This window comes from Pseudonaja textilis, chromosome 1 (assembly GCF_049901715.1).
Source record: "Pseudonaja textilis isolate UNSWEBS1 chromosome 1, rPseTex1.2, whole genome shotgun sequence".
Taxonomy (NCBI): Eukaryota; Metazoa; Chordata; class Lepidosauria; order Squamata; family Elapidae; genus Pseudonaja; species Pseudonaja textilis.
Genome location: NC_141990.1, coordinates 166,334,143 through 166,353,168, shown reverse-complemented (window position 1 = coordinate 166,353,168; position 19,026 = coordinate 166,334,143). Strand labels below are relative to the sequence as shown.

Here is a 19,026-nt window from a genome sequence, read left to right as displayed (position 1 = left end):
TTTGCACCTATTCGGGCAAACCGGTAGTGGTTATTTGGCATGGATCACTGAACCGGTGGTGACCCCTGGCTGGCCATGCCCCCAACCTGGTCGCCCGGTCGCTCACTTGCCCCGATCGCTTTCCTAGCTTTCCGTTACCCATGTCCTCTTTTTTCCCTGGGGGGAAAGGAAGAAAGGCATGGACACTGCAAGTATCACTTTCCCCGTGTGAGTTAAAGTGCCTGAAATAAGAGGGAGTGTGAGCTGACAGAGGAGGTGGGGGTGAATTGAGCCTTGGAGCACTTTTGCAATGTAAAAGAAATGCATTTTGAAGCAGGTCCTTTAAAAACTTCTCCAAGGATTCCCCATGGACGCTGCAAGTATCGCTGTCCCCTTGTGAGTTAAAGTGCCTGGAGTGAGAAGGAGTGTGGTCTGACAGAGGGGGTAGGGGAATCCACTCCAGCCTTGGAGAAATTTAAAGGAGCTGCTTTAAAATGCATGTCTGTTAAGCTACAAAAGTGCTGTGTGTGTGTGTGTGTGTGTGTGTGTGTGTGAGAGAGAGAGAGAGAGAGAGAGAGAGAGAGAGAGAGAGAGAGAGAAAGGGAAAGAAAGAAAAAATAGGAAGAGAGAGAGATAAAACTCTGTGCTATTATTTTTAATTGTTCCATTATTTATCATGTGTTAGTATTTTACACTGTCCCTATACCTAGAGTGATTTTTCTGCCTTTCTTTTGCCCAGGGCTACCACATATTTTTCAGGGTTTACATGCATTCAATGTCAATAGTCCAGAGCATAAAATACACATGTTTAACAAGAATTGAAAGGGACTTTGGAGGTCTTCTAGTCCAACCCCCAGCTTAGGAAAGAAAACTGAGGATGCCAAACTCTGAGTAGAGATCCTGGGAAAGGTGTCAGAATAACAGAATAACACTTAAAAGGGACCTTGCGGTGAACCCTATACCATTTCAGAGAAATTTTATAAAATTCTGCCGGAAGTCCATCTGGGCCTGGTGCCTTTCCATTGTTTTGCTTCTTAAGTGCTTCAGTTAACTCCATCATCGTTATATTACTTTCTAACATTATTTCAATCTCTTTAGGTATCTGGGGTAGGTTAGCATTCTGTAAGTACTGTTTAACTGTTTCATCATCAATATTCTCTTATGTATATAGTTTCCTGTAATAATCTCACATAATTTCCTTCTTCTCTTTGCTTCCATAGCAAACTTGGCCTTGATCATCTATTAATTGCAATATTTTCCTTGATTCTTTCTCCTTTCTCAGTTTATATGCTAACCATCTACCTGGTTTATTTGCATCTTCAAAGTAGTTCTGTTTAGCACCTCTGATTTTCTGTGCTAATTCTTCTTTTTCTATTAGACCCATTTTATGTTTAATTATATCCATTTTTAATGTCCTTTTTCTGTGGCATTTTCTATAACTCTTTTTCAAGTTCTTTATACTAATGTCTAATGTCTTAGAGGCTAGTCTTTTTGTGGTATTTCTTTTTCTTGTATAGTCTATTATCAAGCCCCTGGCATATGCCTTCATTGTATCCCATACATTCTGCATTGATGTGTCTTCTTTTTTATTTTCTTTAAAGAAAAAAGGCAGTTCTTTCTCCATCCTCTGTATGAAGTCATTTTCTTTTAATATAGTATTGTTTAACGTCCATCTAGATCTTCTTCTTTGTCCTTTCCATTTAATTGTCATTGGATTATGATCTGCCCAAATACTTGTTTCAATATTTATTTCTTGCATATTGGCTAACAATTCTGTTGACATCCATATCATATCTATTCTGGACCATGATGAATGTCTGTTTGAATAGAAAGTGTATTGTTTAGACTTAGCATTTCTTTGTCTCCATGCATCTTTTAGGTTTATTTCATCTGTCATTTAAAAAAAGGATTTAGGGAGAGTCTTTCTGTTTTGCTTTGTTGTTTTCTGTGTTGTATAGTCCAATTTATTGTCTACAATTCCATTGAAATCTCCCATCATAACGATATTAGTATAGTCCAATTATTTTCATATGTAGTTTTCTATAAAATTCTTGTTGATTGTCATTCGGGGCATAGATTGCAATCAGGAGTGTTCTCATATTATTGTCCATTATTTCCACGATTAATACTCTTCCATCATCCTCTGCATCAATCAATTTTGCTGGGATAATATCTTTAATGTATAAAACCACTCCTCTTTTCTTGAATTGTGTCAAAGGAGTAAATATTTTCCCTAACTTTGGCTGTATCAACATATTAAAAATGTTGCTTTTTAATATGTACTTCTTGTAGGCAGATTATATCAAATTTTAATTTCTCTAAGTTATGGAAAGTTTTCCTTTTAGCAGAGGAATTAAGTCCGTTTATGTTAATTGTAATCAGATTTTTCTCTTCCATGTTTATAATTAGGTTTAGCAGCTCTTGTAGATCTTGGTTCACGTTGTTCTTTAACTTCTACCTTTCCGCCTACTGCACCTTCTTCTTTTTCAATTGCTATTTGGCAATCCTCTTGGAATTCAATTAGTGACATTTCTTTTTCTGTCTCCTCCTCTCTCCCTCCAAAATATTCAGTATAAAACAATTTAGCTTTCTCATTTGAGTCAATTCTGTGTCTCTGTTCTTGCCATGTGAACCTTCTGGAATCAGCCATCTATAATTTACCTCATTTTTAAGTAAGATTTTAGTCAGGAATCGGTATTCTCTTCTCATTTCTCTCACTCTTCTAGGCACTTGTTTCAGGACCACAATCTCTTTATCTTTGTGTTTCAATGTTTTCTCTCTTGCCACCTGTGATATTTGTGTTTTAATGGCTTTCTTTGTAAATCTGATGTGAACTTCTCTTGGTAAGCTATTTCTCATTGCATATCTTGTGAAGACTTGAAAAACCTCATCTATTCCATCCATCATCATCTCTTTGGTTATTTCCAGAGCTTCAGCCAAGATTTCTATCATTATCTCAGCTAAGTGTTGTCCCTTTTCTTCGTCTATGTTTTGAAATCTGAGATAAAATTCTGATCTATCCATCTCCCATCTCAGCATCCCACTTTTATCTTGTTCAACCACTGTTAATCTGCCATTGATATCTCCAATCTTCTTATCTCTTTGTTTATCTTCTTCTTCAATTTTTTTGAATTTCTCACATCATCATTTGTTGAATATTCTCCACCTTTTCATCAATTTTTTCTATTCTCCTTTCAATATTCTCTGTTCTTGCTTCTATGCTTTGAATTCCTTGCATTATCATCTGCAGTGTCACCTTTTTCTGTTCTTTTTCTTGCTGTGACATCGTCTGTATTGAGTGTTGTCCTCCAGATGGTAAAGAGCAAGAAGTAGGAATTGAAGAACCAGCCGCTGTTAATTTCCTGCTCATTTCAGACGATTCAAAATCTTCAGGTTCTTCTAAACCTTAATCCACTCATGAAATAGCCAATTGTAAATCCAATTAAAGATAGTGGGAAAAAAGAAGCAAGATAGAGAGAGAAAAAAGATTTCTTCGGGTTCTTGTATACCTTAATCCAGTCGCTTAGTTAAATAGCAGTAAAAGCTCAAAAAAGGAAGGAAAAACAAACCATAAACAGAGAAAGGAAAAAAAATGTTAAAACTTGTAAATGGGAGAAAAATAAAAAGTAAAAAACTAAAAAGAAAAAGGAATTTGTTCAGGTTCTTCAACACCTTAATCCAATTAGAAAGTCTCAGGTATGAAAAAGTATACCAAAAAAAAAAAAAGGAAACCACAAAAAAAAAACCCAATATGGAAGGTAGGTAAAAAATGCAGGAGAGGGAGAGAGAGAAAAAGAAAAAGCCTACTCCCTTAAAAAAAAGAGAGAACATTAATACTAAGGCTTTTCCTTTAAGATAGAATGCAAAAGTAAAAATTAGGCTCCAAAAGCAAAAAGAAAGACAAAAGCAGGTTCCAAGAGTCCAGAGATCCAAATAAGTATTACAAATAGTAAGCTGATAAGGAGGGGGTGTGAGGAATAGCTCAACTTAAAAAAGAGAAAAAGAACACACTGCACCTATTTAGTTATCCAAGGCTTTCGTTAGTTTTCATAGCTCTCTTCTCTAGAATCTTATCGTCTTTTTTCTGTATACTTCAACACCAGACTCCAGCTACTGAAAGAAACCCAGAAGAGCACCTGCAATAACACACTCCCATGCTCTTCCCTCTATCTTATCAGACAGGCTCAAAGTCCTTGAAAAGAAGTCTGAATTCTTTCTCAGCTTTGTCTGGTCGAAAGAGAAAAAAAGAGAAACAATGTTTCTAAGCCTCTAGTTGGCAGTGTTACAAAGTTTCCTCTGTTTTCACTTTCCCCCTCCTTTTCCAAACAAAATATTATAAAAAAGTTAATTAAAAAATAAAAAGGGTTTCAAAAAAAAGTCTAAAAGGGGACCTCTAGCCTAAAATGTTGTAAAGACAAAAAGGAGAAGAAACAAAAATGAAAAATAAGATAGAAAAAAAGACCAGTCCAGTTCAAAGTAAAAGATCGTATAGAAAGAGTCCAGCAAAAAAAAGTAAAAATTAATTTGACTTCCCATTTAAAATCGCCGCTTAATTACTTTTTTCTGAGATTTTACAGATTCTTTCTTTTCCTTAGGGTGTCCTTTTAAATCTTAAAGTAAAGAAAAACTTCTCACGAAACCGGCACACTTTTTCTTTCTATTCTCTTCCGTTTCGGAGCTGTCCCAACTTCAGCAGCTTTGATGGCTGCCTCTTTGCTGCTGGCAAAAAGAACTTCTCCTGGATCTACCAGGGACTTTGCGGTATCCCTGGGATTGACAGGATGTGCTCTTTACATTCACCATCTCTTTGGGACAGTTTAGATCCATTTGGACCGTCCAGGAGCAAAGATATCGGCAGCGATCTCAGACCTCCAAGATCGCATGCCGTATCGTTGAGATGCCAGCTCTGCCCCACCCCCACCCCCACCCCCAATTTCAGGCATACACAAAACATCATTGAACCTTGTTTCCAGATATGGAATTTGCACACTGCCTCTTCCAATGTTTTTAGTCTTTTTGCCATTTGCCAAGGCTACAGCATCTCCTGCAGCTGCCTCCATCCTGTAAAACAATTTAGAATTGTTAACAATCATTTGACTAGCTCCACTGTCAATTAACCATTGATCTCTACTGTTACAATGGCTGGTTTTTGCCACAGCAACTTGTCCATCTGCTGATTTTCTTCCTTGTAAACTGCTTTTGTCTTGTAAATAACTTCTTCCTTGCAAAAAAGTTTTTCCTTTGCAAACAGTCCTTTTTTAGGTGTGTCTGTTCTCCACAGATAAGCACTGCCTCTGTTGTTAGGCTGTAATCTGATCTCTTCTGCTGCTTTTCTCTTCTCTGCTGACAGACAGCCTATGGAATTTTCCATTCTGCTTCTCTTTCTGCTCCTTGGGCCCCCTCCTCAGGAAGTTCTCCTCTTAGCTATTTTCTTCCGCAATCAGACATGCTTTCAGTGCCTCCAAACACAATTCCTGCTCTGGTTTGCATTCAAATACTGCAGAAACAATGTCCCACAAGTCATCTAGACTGTTTAAAACCAGCAGCACTTTCTGAGATTCAGGAATCTGCATTCCACGCTGTTCTAACTCCACAAACAAAGTTTGCATATTTACAAGATGCTGCTCTAGAGATTCTCCTGGTTGCAGACTGGCTCTATATAACTTTCTTGGTAATTGCACAGTATTGCATGCAGACACACTCACATGAACACTTCTTAACTTCAACCAGATTTCCTTTGCAGTCTTTAAATCAGCTACATTGATAAACTGTTCATCTTCTAAACTTAAGTTGATATAAGCCATTGCTTTATCATGCTGCCTCTGATCTGCAGCAGTTAATGGCACTTGGGGTGTGTTTTCAACAATATCCCACAGTTCTTTAGCTTTCAGGAAACATTCCATCTTTGCAGCCCAAATTATATAATTCTTCTGACCCAAATGAGGCAGAGAGTTCTCCTTAATTTTCTCAGCCATCCTGCAAAGCTTTCCTCTGCTTTGTAAACACAGGCAGTCTCACTCAGTTTAATTTACAATGCAGTCCTTTGGTGTGTTCTGTGGGCTGGCTGGGCTCATAACCTGTTAGATTTTGCAGCCAAAATTCAAATCCAGAAAACACACACAGATGACTGATTCAGCAGGATTCATTAATTTCTTTATATACATAATAACACTAGAAGTAAAGTTTACAATACCAGTAGTTTCTTCCAGCATGGTAAAGTTACAAGCAAAAAGACAAGCAGCAGCTCAGCAGAGACCAGTTTCAGTTTGGAGCTGAGAGCACAGAGCTAAGCCACACCCATTTTCCTTCCACTCTCAGCCCATTCTGACCTTGTTAACCATGTCTCTGCCAGTTCATGAATATTCTGACAGATCTGGTCAAAAGAGTACAAAGAATGCCCAATGCTTCACCGAGGAAAGGAATTGTACTATCCAATTTAAAATAATGATGGGCACAACTTAAAATTGGTGATTATTCTTAAAGCTATAAAAAGACGAGATTCAGGATAATTTATGGACTGCCTCACCCCAGACCAACTTTACTAAATTCTGAAGTGTAGAGGCCTTTCTCTAGGCTGTGGCAACAGCATGATTTGGAAGGAGGGAGGTTCTCAGTGGCCTCATTTAAACTGTGAAACTCCCAGTTTATTTTGGGGGAGGCAGGTTGGTATTTCATATGGTAGGTTTCACAAACTGATTAACATGTTTTTTGTTTAAGAGAGGGGTTCTTTCAGTGGTGGGATTCAAAAAATTTTACTACCAGTTCTATGGGCATGGCTTGGTGGGTGTGGCTTGGTTGGCATGGCAGGGGAATGATACTGCAAAATCCCCATTCCCTGCCCATCCCACAAACCTGCTTTCCAGCTCCATTCTCCTGTGCAGGGCAACAAAAGAAGACTCAGCCGATCAGCTGGGACTTGGAAGGCAGAAAATAGATGGGCATGGGGCCAGTCAGAAGTGATATTTGCCGGTTCTCTGAACTACTCAAAATTTCCTCTACCAGTTCTCCAGAACTGGTCAGAATTTGCTGAATTCCTCTGGGTGCCTTCTCTTAACTAGTGTAACATTTATTTGAATATGTTATCTATCTTTATGTGTTTTGTCTTGTTTCCATTTTCTTTTAATTCATTTTAGTGTTTTGCTGATTTTAATTTTTGCATTAGGTATAAATAATATAAGCAGAATTTAAAACAAACTTTTAATTTGAGAAGAATGTAAATACATCTGCAATTTCTACAGCACATTCAGTGAGATCTAATTAATTTTGTTGGGCTATTGAAAAATGTAACAAAAATACTGTTGTAATAGTGCACTAACACTTTTAATACCTGAGCATGCAACACCTCATTTCATTAAACCTTTATGTGATGGAATGTGCATGCAGTGTCATTTGAACAATGGCATCATCACACATACATTTCAAACTGACAGAAATTATGTAATTGGCCTCATTTGCCTGGTGATGTCATCACACAACTAATGTAAATTCCCACCTTACTCTTACTCTTTAATACAGTAGATATTTCTGAATAATGGAAACTCCTTTGCTGTTAGTTTCATTTACAATGCTTTATAATTCTCTCTGAAAATAAATTATATCAAAATTTATATTTTTCAGTTTAAATAAACAAGGATTAGAGCTGTCAAAGACTGGACTACCTGTTATGCAGAACAGACAAGGTTATTGCAACTGTTGCCATGCACCCTACAGCAATCTGGAACAGGTATTTAAATAAAAAATTTACTCTGGCATATAGAAACCTTGTTCAGAGTATTGCAGCATAAATTCAGTGCCAGAAAAGTAAACACAGATGACTGAGGCTTCATTTAACTTCTTTATAAACATATTAAATAAATTTTACAATACCAGTTGTAGATTTCTCCAACATGGAACAAACTCAAACAGACGCAGACATGTTACAGGTGCAGAGCAGAGCTCCATAAGCTCCATAGGATCCATAAGTAAGAGGGGCTTGGATTCTTGTTGGAAGATGGCTTACAGGAAAGGTTGTTGTTAGGAGATTTTCCAACTTTACTTGCTTGTGACGTAGTTTAGGGTCGAAGAGAAAAATCTATGAAATGTGACAAAAAATGCTTATAGAATTGAGATTAGAATTACCAGTGTTACAAAAATGATTCTTTTACCATATCCTCTTTTTACTCTAACTACAAAATTTTACACCATGGTACACTGCTATTTTTTCCCCAATTATAGAGTAGGGTTGTTTTCATTTTTGTTTTTTGGGGTGTCTTGTCCTTAGTTGCTGCTGCAGTTAGTTTTTCACCAATGTTTCTTAGTTCCATGACATCAAGTAATATCACTCTTAAAGTATTATTTTTCGTATAATCTTTTGCAATTCCAATTACTGGAATTTATTTTTGTCTCTTATAAAGGAAAAAAACAAAAGTGGATGAAAATACAAAATACCCTTTTCTCTTTATCTTCAGCATGTATATAGTTCCCAGCACAAACATTTTGTCAGTTACTGTAGGAATCGCATGGGTACAAGTAGCTTGATGGAGCGTTTCCTGCAAGATGTTCTGCAACATCATCCCTACAGATACCATGATAACAGGTAAAACCATTCAATGCATTGAACTATCTGAATGTTTAATGATACAAATCCAGTATATTAAAGTAGAAATGTATCAAACTGGCAACCTGTTGGGCCAGCTAAAATACATTTGTATCTGGAAGCAACTTGAAAAAAAAGTTGTAAAAGAAGTGAGAAAACTGTAGATTGAATCTGTTGTGGCCAGGGGTGGGATTCAAATTTCTTAACAACTGGTTCTATTGGTGCAGGCAGGCAGACTGAGTTGCTCACAGAATCAGAGATTCACTTAGAGATCTATCTATCTGCAATCAGCTATCTGAGTCTGTCACATAAAATTTGCTTGCAAGCAAACTCATAAAATTAACTCACAACACACCATGTATGTAAATATTGATTTTTTTATTTAAAAAAGAGCAACTTTTACCCCAAAGCAGGCAGGCAGATTGAGTTGCTCACAGAATCAGATTAATTTAGAGATCTATCTATCTGCAATTGGCTACTTGAGTCTGCACTGAAAAGCTTCAGTCCTAAGAAAGGTTCAGCTCTGCTTTTAGATTAGCTAGAAAGCAAGAAATCCAAGGATTTCTTGCTTTCTAGCTAATCTTAATTTCCTGGCCTAGCAGAACAGCTAATGGTCGGGGGAAAAAAGGAAAAATAGCAACTTACCAAACCAGGCAAGTTGGATGGCTCTCGCATGCCAGCTAAGGAGTGAGTGGGCGGGGAGGCCAGCTAGTGGAGCGATTTGCCAGTTCTCCGAACTGGGGACAATCGTGTGTGCGGCATTTGCAAGAAGTCATCAGCTCTGCTGCCTGGACAGCTGACAAGCACAGCACAGTGTTTGAAAATTCTCTTGCTTCCTGCTTTTTCAACCTCAGCTGTGCCGTGCAAAGCAGCTGACGAGGGAAAAGCAGGGAATAAAGGACAGCCTAGAGCCCAGGCAAGCGGGTGGGCCAAACACCGAACCGGTTTGGTGTCAGCTGCTCTTCACAGCTACAGGTTCTATAGAACCGGGCCGAACTGGTAGCATCCGACCCCTGGTTGCGGCGTTGTGCTCATTAATTTTGCTTTCACTTTCAGCAAATGTATTACTCTTTTTTTTCTGTTTTGACGAAGAGGGAGAAACTATAACATCTGTTTTTAGTGCCTTTAGCCTTATGCTGAATCATTTAAATTCCTAATTGGAGAAAAGATAAGGTCTGATGTCATTATAATAAAGCTATTGCTGATGATAATGTAGCAATTTCCTGGAAAAAATCATGTACACATCATGTTAGATAAATACCATTAAACTGTGCTCAGCTCCTGGTGATTGCACAGACTAGTGCCTGCCATCTTTGTATTGGGAGTCTACAATTATAATCTTATAAACATTAATTACTGTGAATTAATAGTAATTCATATTCTGGAATGAAATGCTTCTTCAGCCTGTTCAAATGACAGTTTGTCTTATTTAACTACTGACTAAATTCCCTTGTGTAAAGACATCATCTAGATAACATTGTTTTTGTTTTTTCCTTATGCAGTTGAGCTGGGCCAAGCAAGGGAGGGGAACCAGCTAATTCAGACAATATAAGGAAGGACGGTTGAAGGGAGGATAAATGCAGTCTGTTCATTTGTTGGAAAGAGAAGATTTGTTCGGAAAGACAGAGCTTCTGGTATTTTTGCCCACCATGTCTTCTGCCCATATGTTGCTCTAGTCTAAGTAGTAGCTTCTCAGCACAAAGGGTGTGCCATTTAGAAATAATTAGGAAGAAATTTTAGGCAAAGGAAAACATATAAAGAATAATCAGGGCATGGAGAGATTGTCATAGAAATCTACCTATTGAAAGAGGACAGTATAAATGAAGCTATAGATCAATCTGAGGACCAAAGTACCTGAAAAACAGTATGAATGAGCTCGTAAATAAATTAGATATCTGCAACATTCTGCAACACAATCTGGGTCCTTTACTACTAATGTGATTAACATATGACCTCCAAAGCAATTTCCTAAAGCAGTTTAAAGGATACTGCTTTAAAAAGATTTAGTTTAGTTTTCTTTATAACTCCTTTAAATATTTGACTGGTTTTAAAATTTATTTACTAAGTGAGGGTTCTTTTAAGGGTTGACAATTGCCAGTTGTATTTTTTTGATAGTATATAATTCATGTTCCTAATTTTGGATCTTCATAACAGATCATACTTAACTTTACCAAGTGGATTTCTCCAGTGAGTTAAGAGGGAAATCCTTCACAATTCTCAACTAAGATGAGAGATGCAGGTAGTCCTTAGTTTACAATAGCTTGTTCAATAACTATTTGAAGTTGTAGTGACATAGAAGAAATGTAGTACTTACAACCAGTTCTTGAAATTCATCAGCACCCTGATGGTCATATGATCACAATTCACTTGGCAATTGGTTCACTCCTACAATGGCTACAGCATCCCATGGTCAGGTGATTGTGACCTTCCCTGCCATCTTTCCACAAACAAAGTTAATGGGAAGCTAGCAGGGAAGGTCTCAAATCACTCCCATAAGTTACTACAGTTGCTTTTTTCCCCAAGGAGCCTGCTGTGGAGTATGAAATCTCAAAGATCTTGAACTCTGTAGCATGTACCTGCAGCACCCTTCCCTTGCCAGGTCACCTCCCTAGCACCCAAGACTTGTAACTTCCTGCCAGGTACAAATACCTATTTCTAATGGCCATTTTGCTTCGATTTTGCATTAGAAAGCATATGGTTATAAATTAGATCTTCCCTATGAGACTGAAAAGAAGCTTGTGTTTGAACCATTTAAACAACTGGGCAATTAATAAAAAGTCTTATCCAAAGTACTTCAAATTAGGTTGGTTGCATGATATATATTATCAATATATCAGAGCCTACATTCATATTCTTAAAAAACAATCCAGAAAGGGTATTGTTGGTGATGCTGTTGAAACGTGGACGACATTTCAAATACTCCAAAGGAATATATGACTGAGGGAAAAAAAGTCTACTATGACCTGGACATCTCAAAAATTACTTTTTGAGTATTCCTATTGAAATAAATTTGAAGCTTGTCAGGAAACCATTTGAATACACATGATGCTGATGTTTAGAGCAACGCCATTCCTCTAATTTGGACAAAGCACTACTCAGACACTTTCAATCAGAGATGCTTTAGTTGCTAAGCCAACACTTTACTGTGATGCATTCTTTCCAGGCTCAGAGGGAATATTTTCGGTATTTGCTATCCACTCCAAGTGAACAAACCAATTGGGATTTGAAAAACCTAGGAGTATTTACCTATCTGTTTCTGTCATGAATATATGAAAACTAAAATAAAAAGTGAAAAACATGAGAAAGAGAAGGGAATAAAATTTGATCTACAAAAAGAAAGTTATAAACTAAGACATTTGCAGTTGCAAATATGAAATATTGATGTGATAGTTAAGGCTTAGTTCAATTAATACAGTAGTATTTTTGTAATTTAGTGTCTTTGTTTTGAATGTACTGTCATTGAGTTTGAAGTTTGTTATATATAATAAATATTATGAACTATTTTCTAAATTAATAGTAATATAAATATTAGTCAGAGATATATGGTGTGAAGTTATGTATTGAGTCCCATGTGTCAATAATTGATTTCACTTAAGAGATGTGCTAACAATTACATTAGGTATAAATAATGTAAGTAGAATTTAAAATAAACTACTAATTTGAGAAGAATGTAAATACATCTGCAAGTGATCTAGGACAAATGTTTACTTTAACATTTGTCCTAGTATCACTTGCAGATGTATTTACATTCTTCTCAAATTAGAAGTTTATTAAATACATTATTACAATTCCTTCCATATAATTTTTCCCTTGGTCATGTTAAAAATTAAAATTTCATAGCAACTTTTAGAAGAATTGTAAACAACAGATTGACATCCCTATTTTAAATTAGTAGAGATGTAGTCAACCAAGCTTTGATGCAATATGAATAAGCATAACTTATTGGCCTTGCACAATTTTCCTTCCTTCATTTCCTTCCATTTTTATTTAAGTGGAATGAAACTGTAGTTTAAAATAAAGCTAATTTCAAGCTGTTGTATTTCTAAAGCTGGGTTATTTAATGTGACCATGTATAATAATAATTCCTAATTCCATTAACAAAAGTGGAAATGAAAGCACTAAACTCCGTTCTGATAAATGGATGGCTTTCTTTATATGGCAGAGTGCCCTAATCCTGACTTCATTTGATAAGTGATTCTAATCATAGTAAGAAATAGGCCTGATATAAATTTCATGGATTTCCTTCAAGAGAAATTGTAAAGTTCTATATTGCAGCAACTCATAAATTGGACATATTGTTTAACAATATTATGATCATTGAAGTAAATTGATTCCAAGCCTGGTTAGGTCTACACACTCTATTGCAAAATTACAAAAAATGGGGAAGAATGCTATATGGAGGGAAAGATGAGTCCATTCTAAAGGTAGGAGAGGCTCTTGCTGAATGACCAAGCTAAGCTCTGGAGTCTTCTATTAGAGGTTGGTATGACAGATGTGTGGGGAAGAAGATATTGTGTTCTCTTCTGTGATGTGAGTGAGATTCCCAGGTTAATCTGTATTCTCCCCGCCCACTCATCTCTGTCATGTTTCCATCAAACCATTATGTATCTGGCAAGTTGCAACCCTCACCTGAACTAGAGTCACTTTGTATTGAGCTTCAATCATTTTGTGGACTCTTAATTGGGAAGTGAAGATTCAGTGCTTGAAAGTGCTTTTCAAAATCTATTCATAAAATTCTGTTTGAGCATTGATTATGAGGATACTATTGGTATTTCTCACTATTTAATTCTTTAGTTTACATGAACATTGGGCTATTACTGACATGCAGCAATCAGCTACGGAATGGGTTATTTAATGACCGAAATAGTATTTTGCTCTGGTACTTGATATATTATTTATAAAAGTTAGAAGACTACAGGAAGATTTTTTCAATCTTCGAGCTTTTATGTGGTGCACTATATTGATGGTACGGAAGATATTTCTGGTGGCAGCAGTTTTATATAGCAGGTTTTTAAATTCAGTATATTGATCAGATTTCAAGAGGCAACAAAAATATGTGTGTGTTTGTGTATACATATAGTAGCCTTCTTCATAGTATCTTTAATATTTTATGTTTACTGATTTGTTTCCTGTAGAATTTTTTAAAATTTAACTGTAATAATTTATTCACATATATAGGTTGTCCTCAGCTTGAACTACAATTTCCATTACTAAGCAATTGAAGTCACTTAGCAATGACAATTCCCCAGTCACAGTTGCCGTTGTTAACTAAATTCCACATTCACTAAGTGAGGCAACTTCTTGCTATGAGAGGCACTAGGAGGCTCAAGGAAAGTACACAAGAGGCACCATGTGGGTCAGGAGGGTCATCAAAAGTGTTGCAAGAGGTGCTGTGGCTGGCATGGAGGATGCTTAGAGGGTACATGAGAAGGGCTATGCAGCTCAGAGAGGGTGCATGGGGTTGTGCAAGTGACACTGTGCAACTCAGGAAGGGTATGTGGGATTGCACAAGAGGCTCTGTGGGTCTGGGAGAGTGCAAGAGAGTGGGGTGCATAGAGGATGTGAGGGGATGCATGAGGGTTCAAGGGAAATGTGGCAAGAGTCAGTGACCAGCACATTGCAAGCATAAGGTAGGGAGAGCTTTGACTATCATGGGAAGCCGGCAGGAAAGGTTGCAGATAACGATCATGTGATTGCATGATCATTGGCAGTCAGTCATGAGTACATATGGATTGCCAAGTGTCCTGGTACCAATCATCACATGGGGTGGGGGTGGGGGTGGACTGCTGGAACAGCCAGACCCCCGAGGGCCTGTTGTAAATCTATTTTTTCATCACTGTCATAACTTTGGTCACTAAACAAATGACCGTAGGACTATCAGTGTTCCAACCAAACTCTCCATCCCAAATTCAGCAGTCAGAGACAAAGTCCATCCAAGTAAGAATTTATAAGAGAAATCATATTGGCACACCTGGGGAAAACCCGAATCTGAATTCCTGCATTTCCCCCCTGCTACACTAAAACTCACACCCAGCCCCTATTGATGATTCTTAAGCCACATTTTCCAATCCACCTCAGTTCTGAACTCCCGCCAAATCACTCCCTTCCAAATTCCAGTGACTCGAAATTGAGCTCTGGCAAAAAAAATGTTGTTGTGTCCTCCCTCCTCACTACTCTCTCTTTTTTTTGTAAAGGTTTTTTTTATTTTTAAAAATGCATCAGTATCATTTCGTGGACAGTGTAGGGTCTGACTTTCATTCATTTTGATACAAAACTAATACTAATACAAGTGAAAGTTACCACGTTAATCATATTTACATGATCTAGTGTTATTATACATATCAATATCAGCATATAATCCTTCATTTTTCAATTATTCAATATTTGCCACATCCTTTTAATAGTAATAGTATTATTTTTGAGCATATCTGATAGCATCTTTTTTCAAAATCTGGTTGTATTCTTTAACATTCACTTTAAATACATTGTCTAAAAATATGTATAACAATATTCCCCCTATTTCTAATTTTTAAATCTATTCTAATGTTTAGTATAGCCAATCTTATTTTTTAATAAGAATCCTTCCTATCCATCATCTCTCATCCTCTTGGAAGTTTCACTTCTTCTCATTTTGACTTGCGTCCCATACTCCTTCCTTGAGTCCTTATCTATATCAACTCATAAAACATTTCTATGCCTGTTTTAGAGTTACCATGAATGAGGGAGGCGGATTTAAAGGAGCATTGCAGGAGTTTAAAACCAAAAGTGCATTCCATTCTTATCTTGCAAAACTAAGCTACCGGAATTTCTGCCACAAAAATCCCTAATTGGAGAACATGATTGATGACTCTCAGCTATGAATGTGTTTCGTTGGAGAATATGAATTATGATACACCCAGAGGGGTAGGGGGAAAGCAGGGTCATAGGTAGTGAATTACATGTCTCAGAATTGGCTTCATACAGGTCATGCCAACACGTTCACTCCTAATAAATCCTTTGAAGTTTTTGAAATTTGGCTCAAGGCTCATGATTTAATTAGGGTGACTGCTGGAATCCTGACAATCTACTTGTTTCATATTCAGCCCAACCATCATTTCTATTCCCCTTATTTTTTGCTGCCAGTCCACCCATAGGTATGCCAACTCCTCTGCTTTTTTTCCAAAAATATTTTTTAATTTATTCATTTTCATTTTTCTAACTCCTAATATATATTCTCCCGACTTTATTTCACCTAACTTTATAGTCTCCTCTTTCTTTTCTCCTTGTTCTATTTGTTGTGTCGTCTGTTCTATCTCATCTTCTAAGTTTACAGTTATCTCCCTTGTTTCCTGTATTCTTGCTTCATTATTCTTTGTTGCACATTTTCAGTCTTTCCAGTTATATCATGCAATAAATCCTTTATCTCTCTGAAATTCCCCATCATCATGTCATGAATGGTTTGGAGTAGCATGATAATTTCTTTTTATGTCTCCAATTCTTTCTGATGAGCCATCTTATCTTATTTTGAAGAGTCCAACTAGTATTCAATGTTCTGTCAGTAATCTGTCACTGCTCCAGAGTCTATTCTTTTTTACTTCCCAAAGCCAGCAGATTACTTAATCTTAATGTTATTCATCAGGAGATACAATAGTTATAGTTCTATGGAGAATTGATTGCGCAGCAGGATAATTGGGACAAAGAAGGAACCATTTTTGATGAACATGTGACCCTATTGGGGGAGAAGAAGGGGAAGAGGAAAAGGAAAAAGGGATTTTAAAACTTAAAAAAACAACCAAAAAAGATAAAAATGAGTTGAAGGGTGGATATAAGATTAGGAAACAACAGGAAGGGGGAAAGCACAAGAAGGAAAGGGAGGTGGAAAGACAAAGGGGTGAACAGGGTAAGGAAAAGAAGAAGCAAGGGAGAAAGGAGGGGGTGAGAAGTCTCAATGATGGGAAACAAGATTTGAAGAAACAAAATTTATTTATAGACAATGGGTAAATTTAATTGAAAAAGGGATTCTGTAAGGTACATAAGATTGTGTTATTATAGGCATTTATAGAATAAAATGTTCAAGATATAAATATATAAATAAGTATTAATAGGTACGATTAAAATTTTTCTTTTTCTCTTTATATAATATATTGTGTGATTTTAGGATGTGCTAAACAGAATCCCAATACAAGTTATGTGTGATATTAAGTATTATCAGGTTAGGGGAAAGAGTTAAAGGCGTCATACTCTAATTAGTGTACAGGAGAGGTTTTGTTTAAAGAGAAAAAATGAATGGATAGTTGAGAACAGACAAAGAATGTTAAGTATTATGACTTGAACTGAGATGAGTAGAATAAAATTAAGAGAGTTAAAAAAAGGAAGAAGCTATATAGAAAATGGAAAACGGTAATAAGATATGGAATGATATATAAAAGGAACATGATTTTTGAAGAGGTGTCTGTATGATGAGTTTTAACCCGGGATCAAGCAACTTTCAGAAAAGATGTTTATGTTTTTATGTTTTATGTCTTGTTTTTTTTTTATTGGAAGAGAATAATGAAAATGTATAAGACAGATGGATATAAAAAATGTATACAATCTAAAGTTAAAGAGATATAATTTGAATAAATAGAAGGAAAAGAAGTAATAAAGAGAAGTTTGGGATAAGATATGAAGATGAACAGATAAGGTAAATATATATATCAAATTGTGCTTGTTTGGAAATGTGATAACTTGGAATAATTCTGTCTTTAAATAAGTTGTTGTATTGGCTTTTTAAGAAAAAAAATTTCTATGTCATTATATTTTATGTTTTGTTTGTCTGTGTATTGTTTTGGAAAATCAATAAAATTTGTTCAAAAAAAAAAAAGGAGATACAATAGTTATAGTTCTTTATATTCCACAATTAGTCAATAGGTTCCATTTATATAATCCAGGGAATTTTCCAAATGATTATTTAAATCCACTTTTTAATTTGCTAGTTAGTATAAGTATAGAACAGTAAATAATGCAGAAGAGCTTCAGGTGTTATTCTTCCTATCAAAGTTTTCCCAGGTTGCTATCCTGCTTGGAGTATGACATAGTATATATCCATTCACTAGTAGATGGCGCCTTCAGCTTAGAAGTTAATGTTAAAAATCCACTTTCAAAGATCAGCATTAAAAATCCAGTTTAAAACTATTCTGCCAATTATTTCTTTCAAGAAGTCCAACAAAATATCCAATAAATAGTCAGATGTCCAGCACATCTGACTATTCTGTTCTTCTGGGCCCCAAAATAAGCCCATTTTCCAGGGAAACATGATTTCAAGGTGATCATGCCGTCCCCAGAGCACACACAAGAGCCAGCAAGTGCATGGGGACCAACGGTGTCAGGCAGCAGTTGCAGTTTGCCGGTCCCTTGGCTGGCACACTCTAGGGCTGTGCAAAGCAGAAGCCATGCAGTGGAAAGCAGGCGATTCTGATGCATGGAACGGAAGGCAACCTGAGACACGTGAAGATGAGCCTCCCATGGCCGCTTGCCACTCCAGTCCCCGGCTGCTCAGCTTTCCCGCTGCCCAGATGCCACGTCTGGATTGCCTGCCTCTGCCTCTTCTGTTACTAGTATCGCCATGAGAAGATGAGCCTCCTGAGGCTGGGGGCCGCTCTGGCCCACTGACACTTGGCTTTCCTGTGCCCGCATGACACATCTGGATCACCTGCCTCCCCCTGCCCCTGCATCTGCCTGCTGCTTGCACAGGAACTCAACTCACCTGTGCTGCATGGGTTGTGGCTGCTGCCAGACACAGTCAGCTCACATGCTTGTGCCTCCTATATTGGCCATGCCCAACCCCTTCACTAGGGTTTGTTTTTGGTGTAGGGCTTATATTTAGGTGCACATGTAAAAACAAACTGGGGCTTATTTGGGGAGTAGGTCGTATTTTCGGGGAAACACAATAAGTAGTTCTCGACCTATTAGCATTTGGTCAGTGACTATTCCAAGTCACAGTAGCACTGAACGAATGATGGTTATGACTAGCACAGAATGAAATGTCAATGAGGAGGTCACAAGTCACACCCTCCCCCTAATCCCTCTGTGCTCCTGCTGTTCCACCCACTCAAGCATCCTCCACAAACCCTCCTGCACCCTCACACATCCTTACCAACTTGTGCACATTCCCTTGCATCCTTCCCTTCCCTGTACTGTGTCTCTTGCACACACTCCCTAACCCATATGGCATCCCTTGTACACCCTCCTGAACCACTCTTGCATTCATGCACCCTCTCCATGCTGTACCTGTCTTGCATCCTCCTCAAATTTCCTCTTTCATCTGCAAAACCTCCTTCCTCTCAACCCCACCCCCAGCAGTATCCAGTTCCCTTCCTGGAGGCCTGAAAATTGAAACTTCCCGGTGGCTGCCCCACTGACTTTGATTGGGGGAAGTCAGCAGGAAGATGCCTCATCTAATAACTGTGGTATTTAGTTAATGACAGTAACTGGGATTGTGGGGATTGCTGTTG

At 37.3% G+C, this 19,026-nt stretch overlaps 1 protein-coding gene across 4 annotated transcripts in view; it reads left to right on the top strand.

The window, feature by feature from the left end:
* Positions 1–19,026, top strand: part of ZDBF2 (zinc finger DBF-type containing 2) — a 53,689-nt gene that overhangs the window by 25,238 nt on the left and 9,425 nt on the right. For all 4 annotated transcript variants that reach the window (XR_015739548.1, XM_087912731.1, XM_087912605.1 and 1 more), the window contains 2 exons: positions 7,597–7,702; positions 8,427–8,554. Coding sequence is in view for 3 of the 4 variants with exons in the window: in XM_087912731.1 (XP_087768857.1) it covers positions 7,597–7,702; positions 8,427–8,554 (234 nt within the window). In the remaining variant the exon portion in view is untranslated. The remainder of the gene's footprint in view (positions 1–7,596; positions 7,703–8,426; positions 8,555–19,026) is intronic.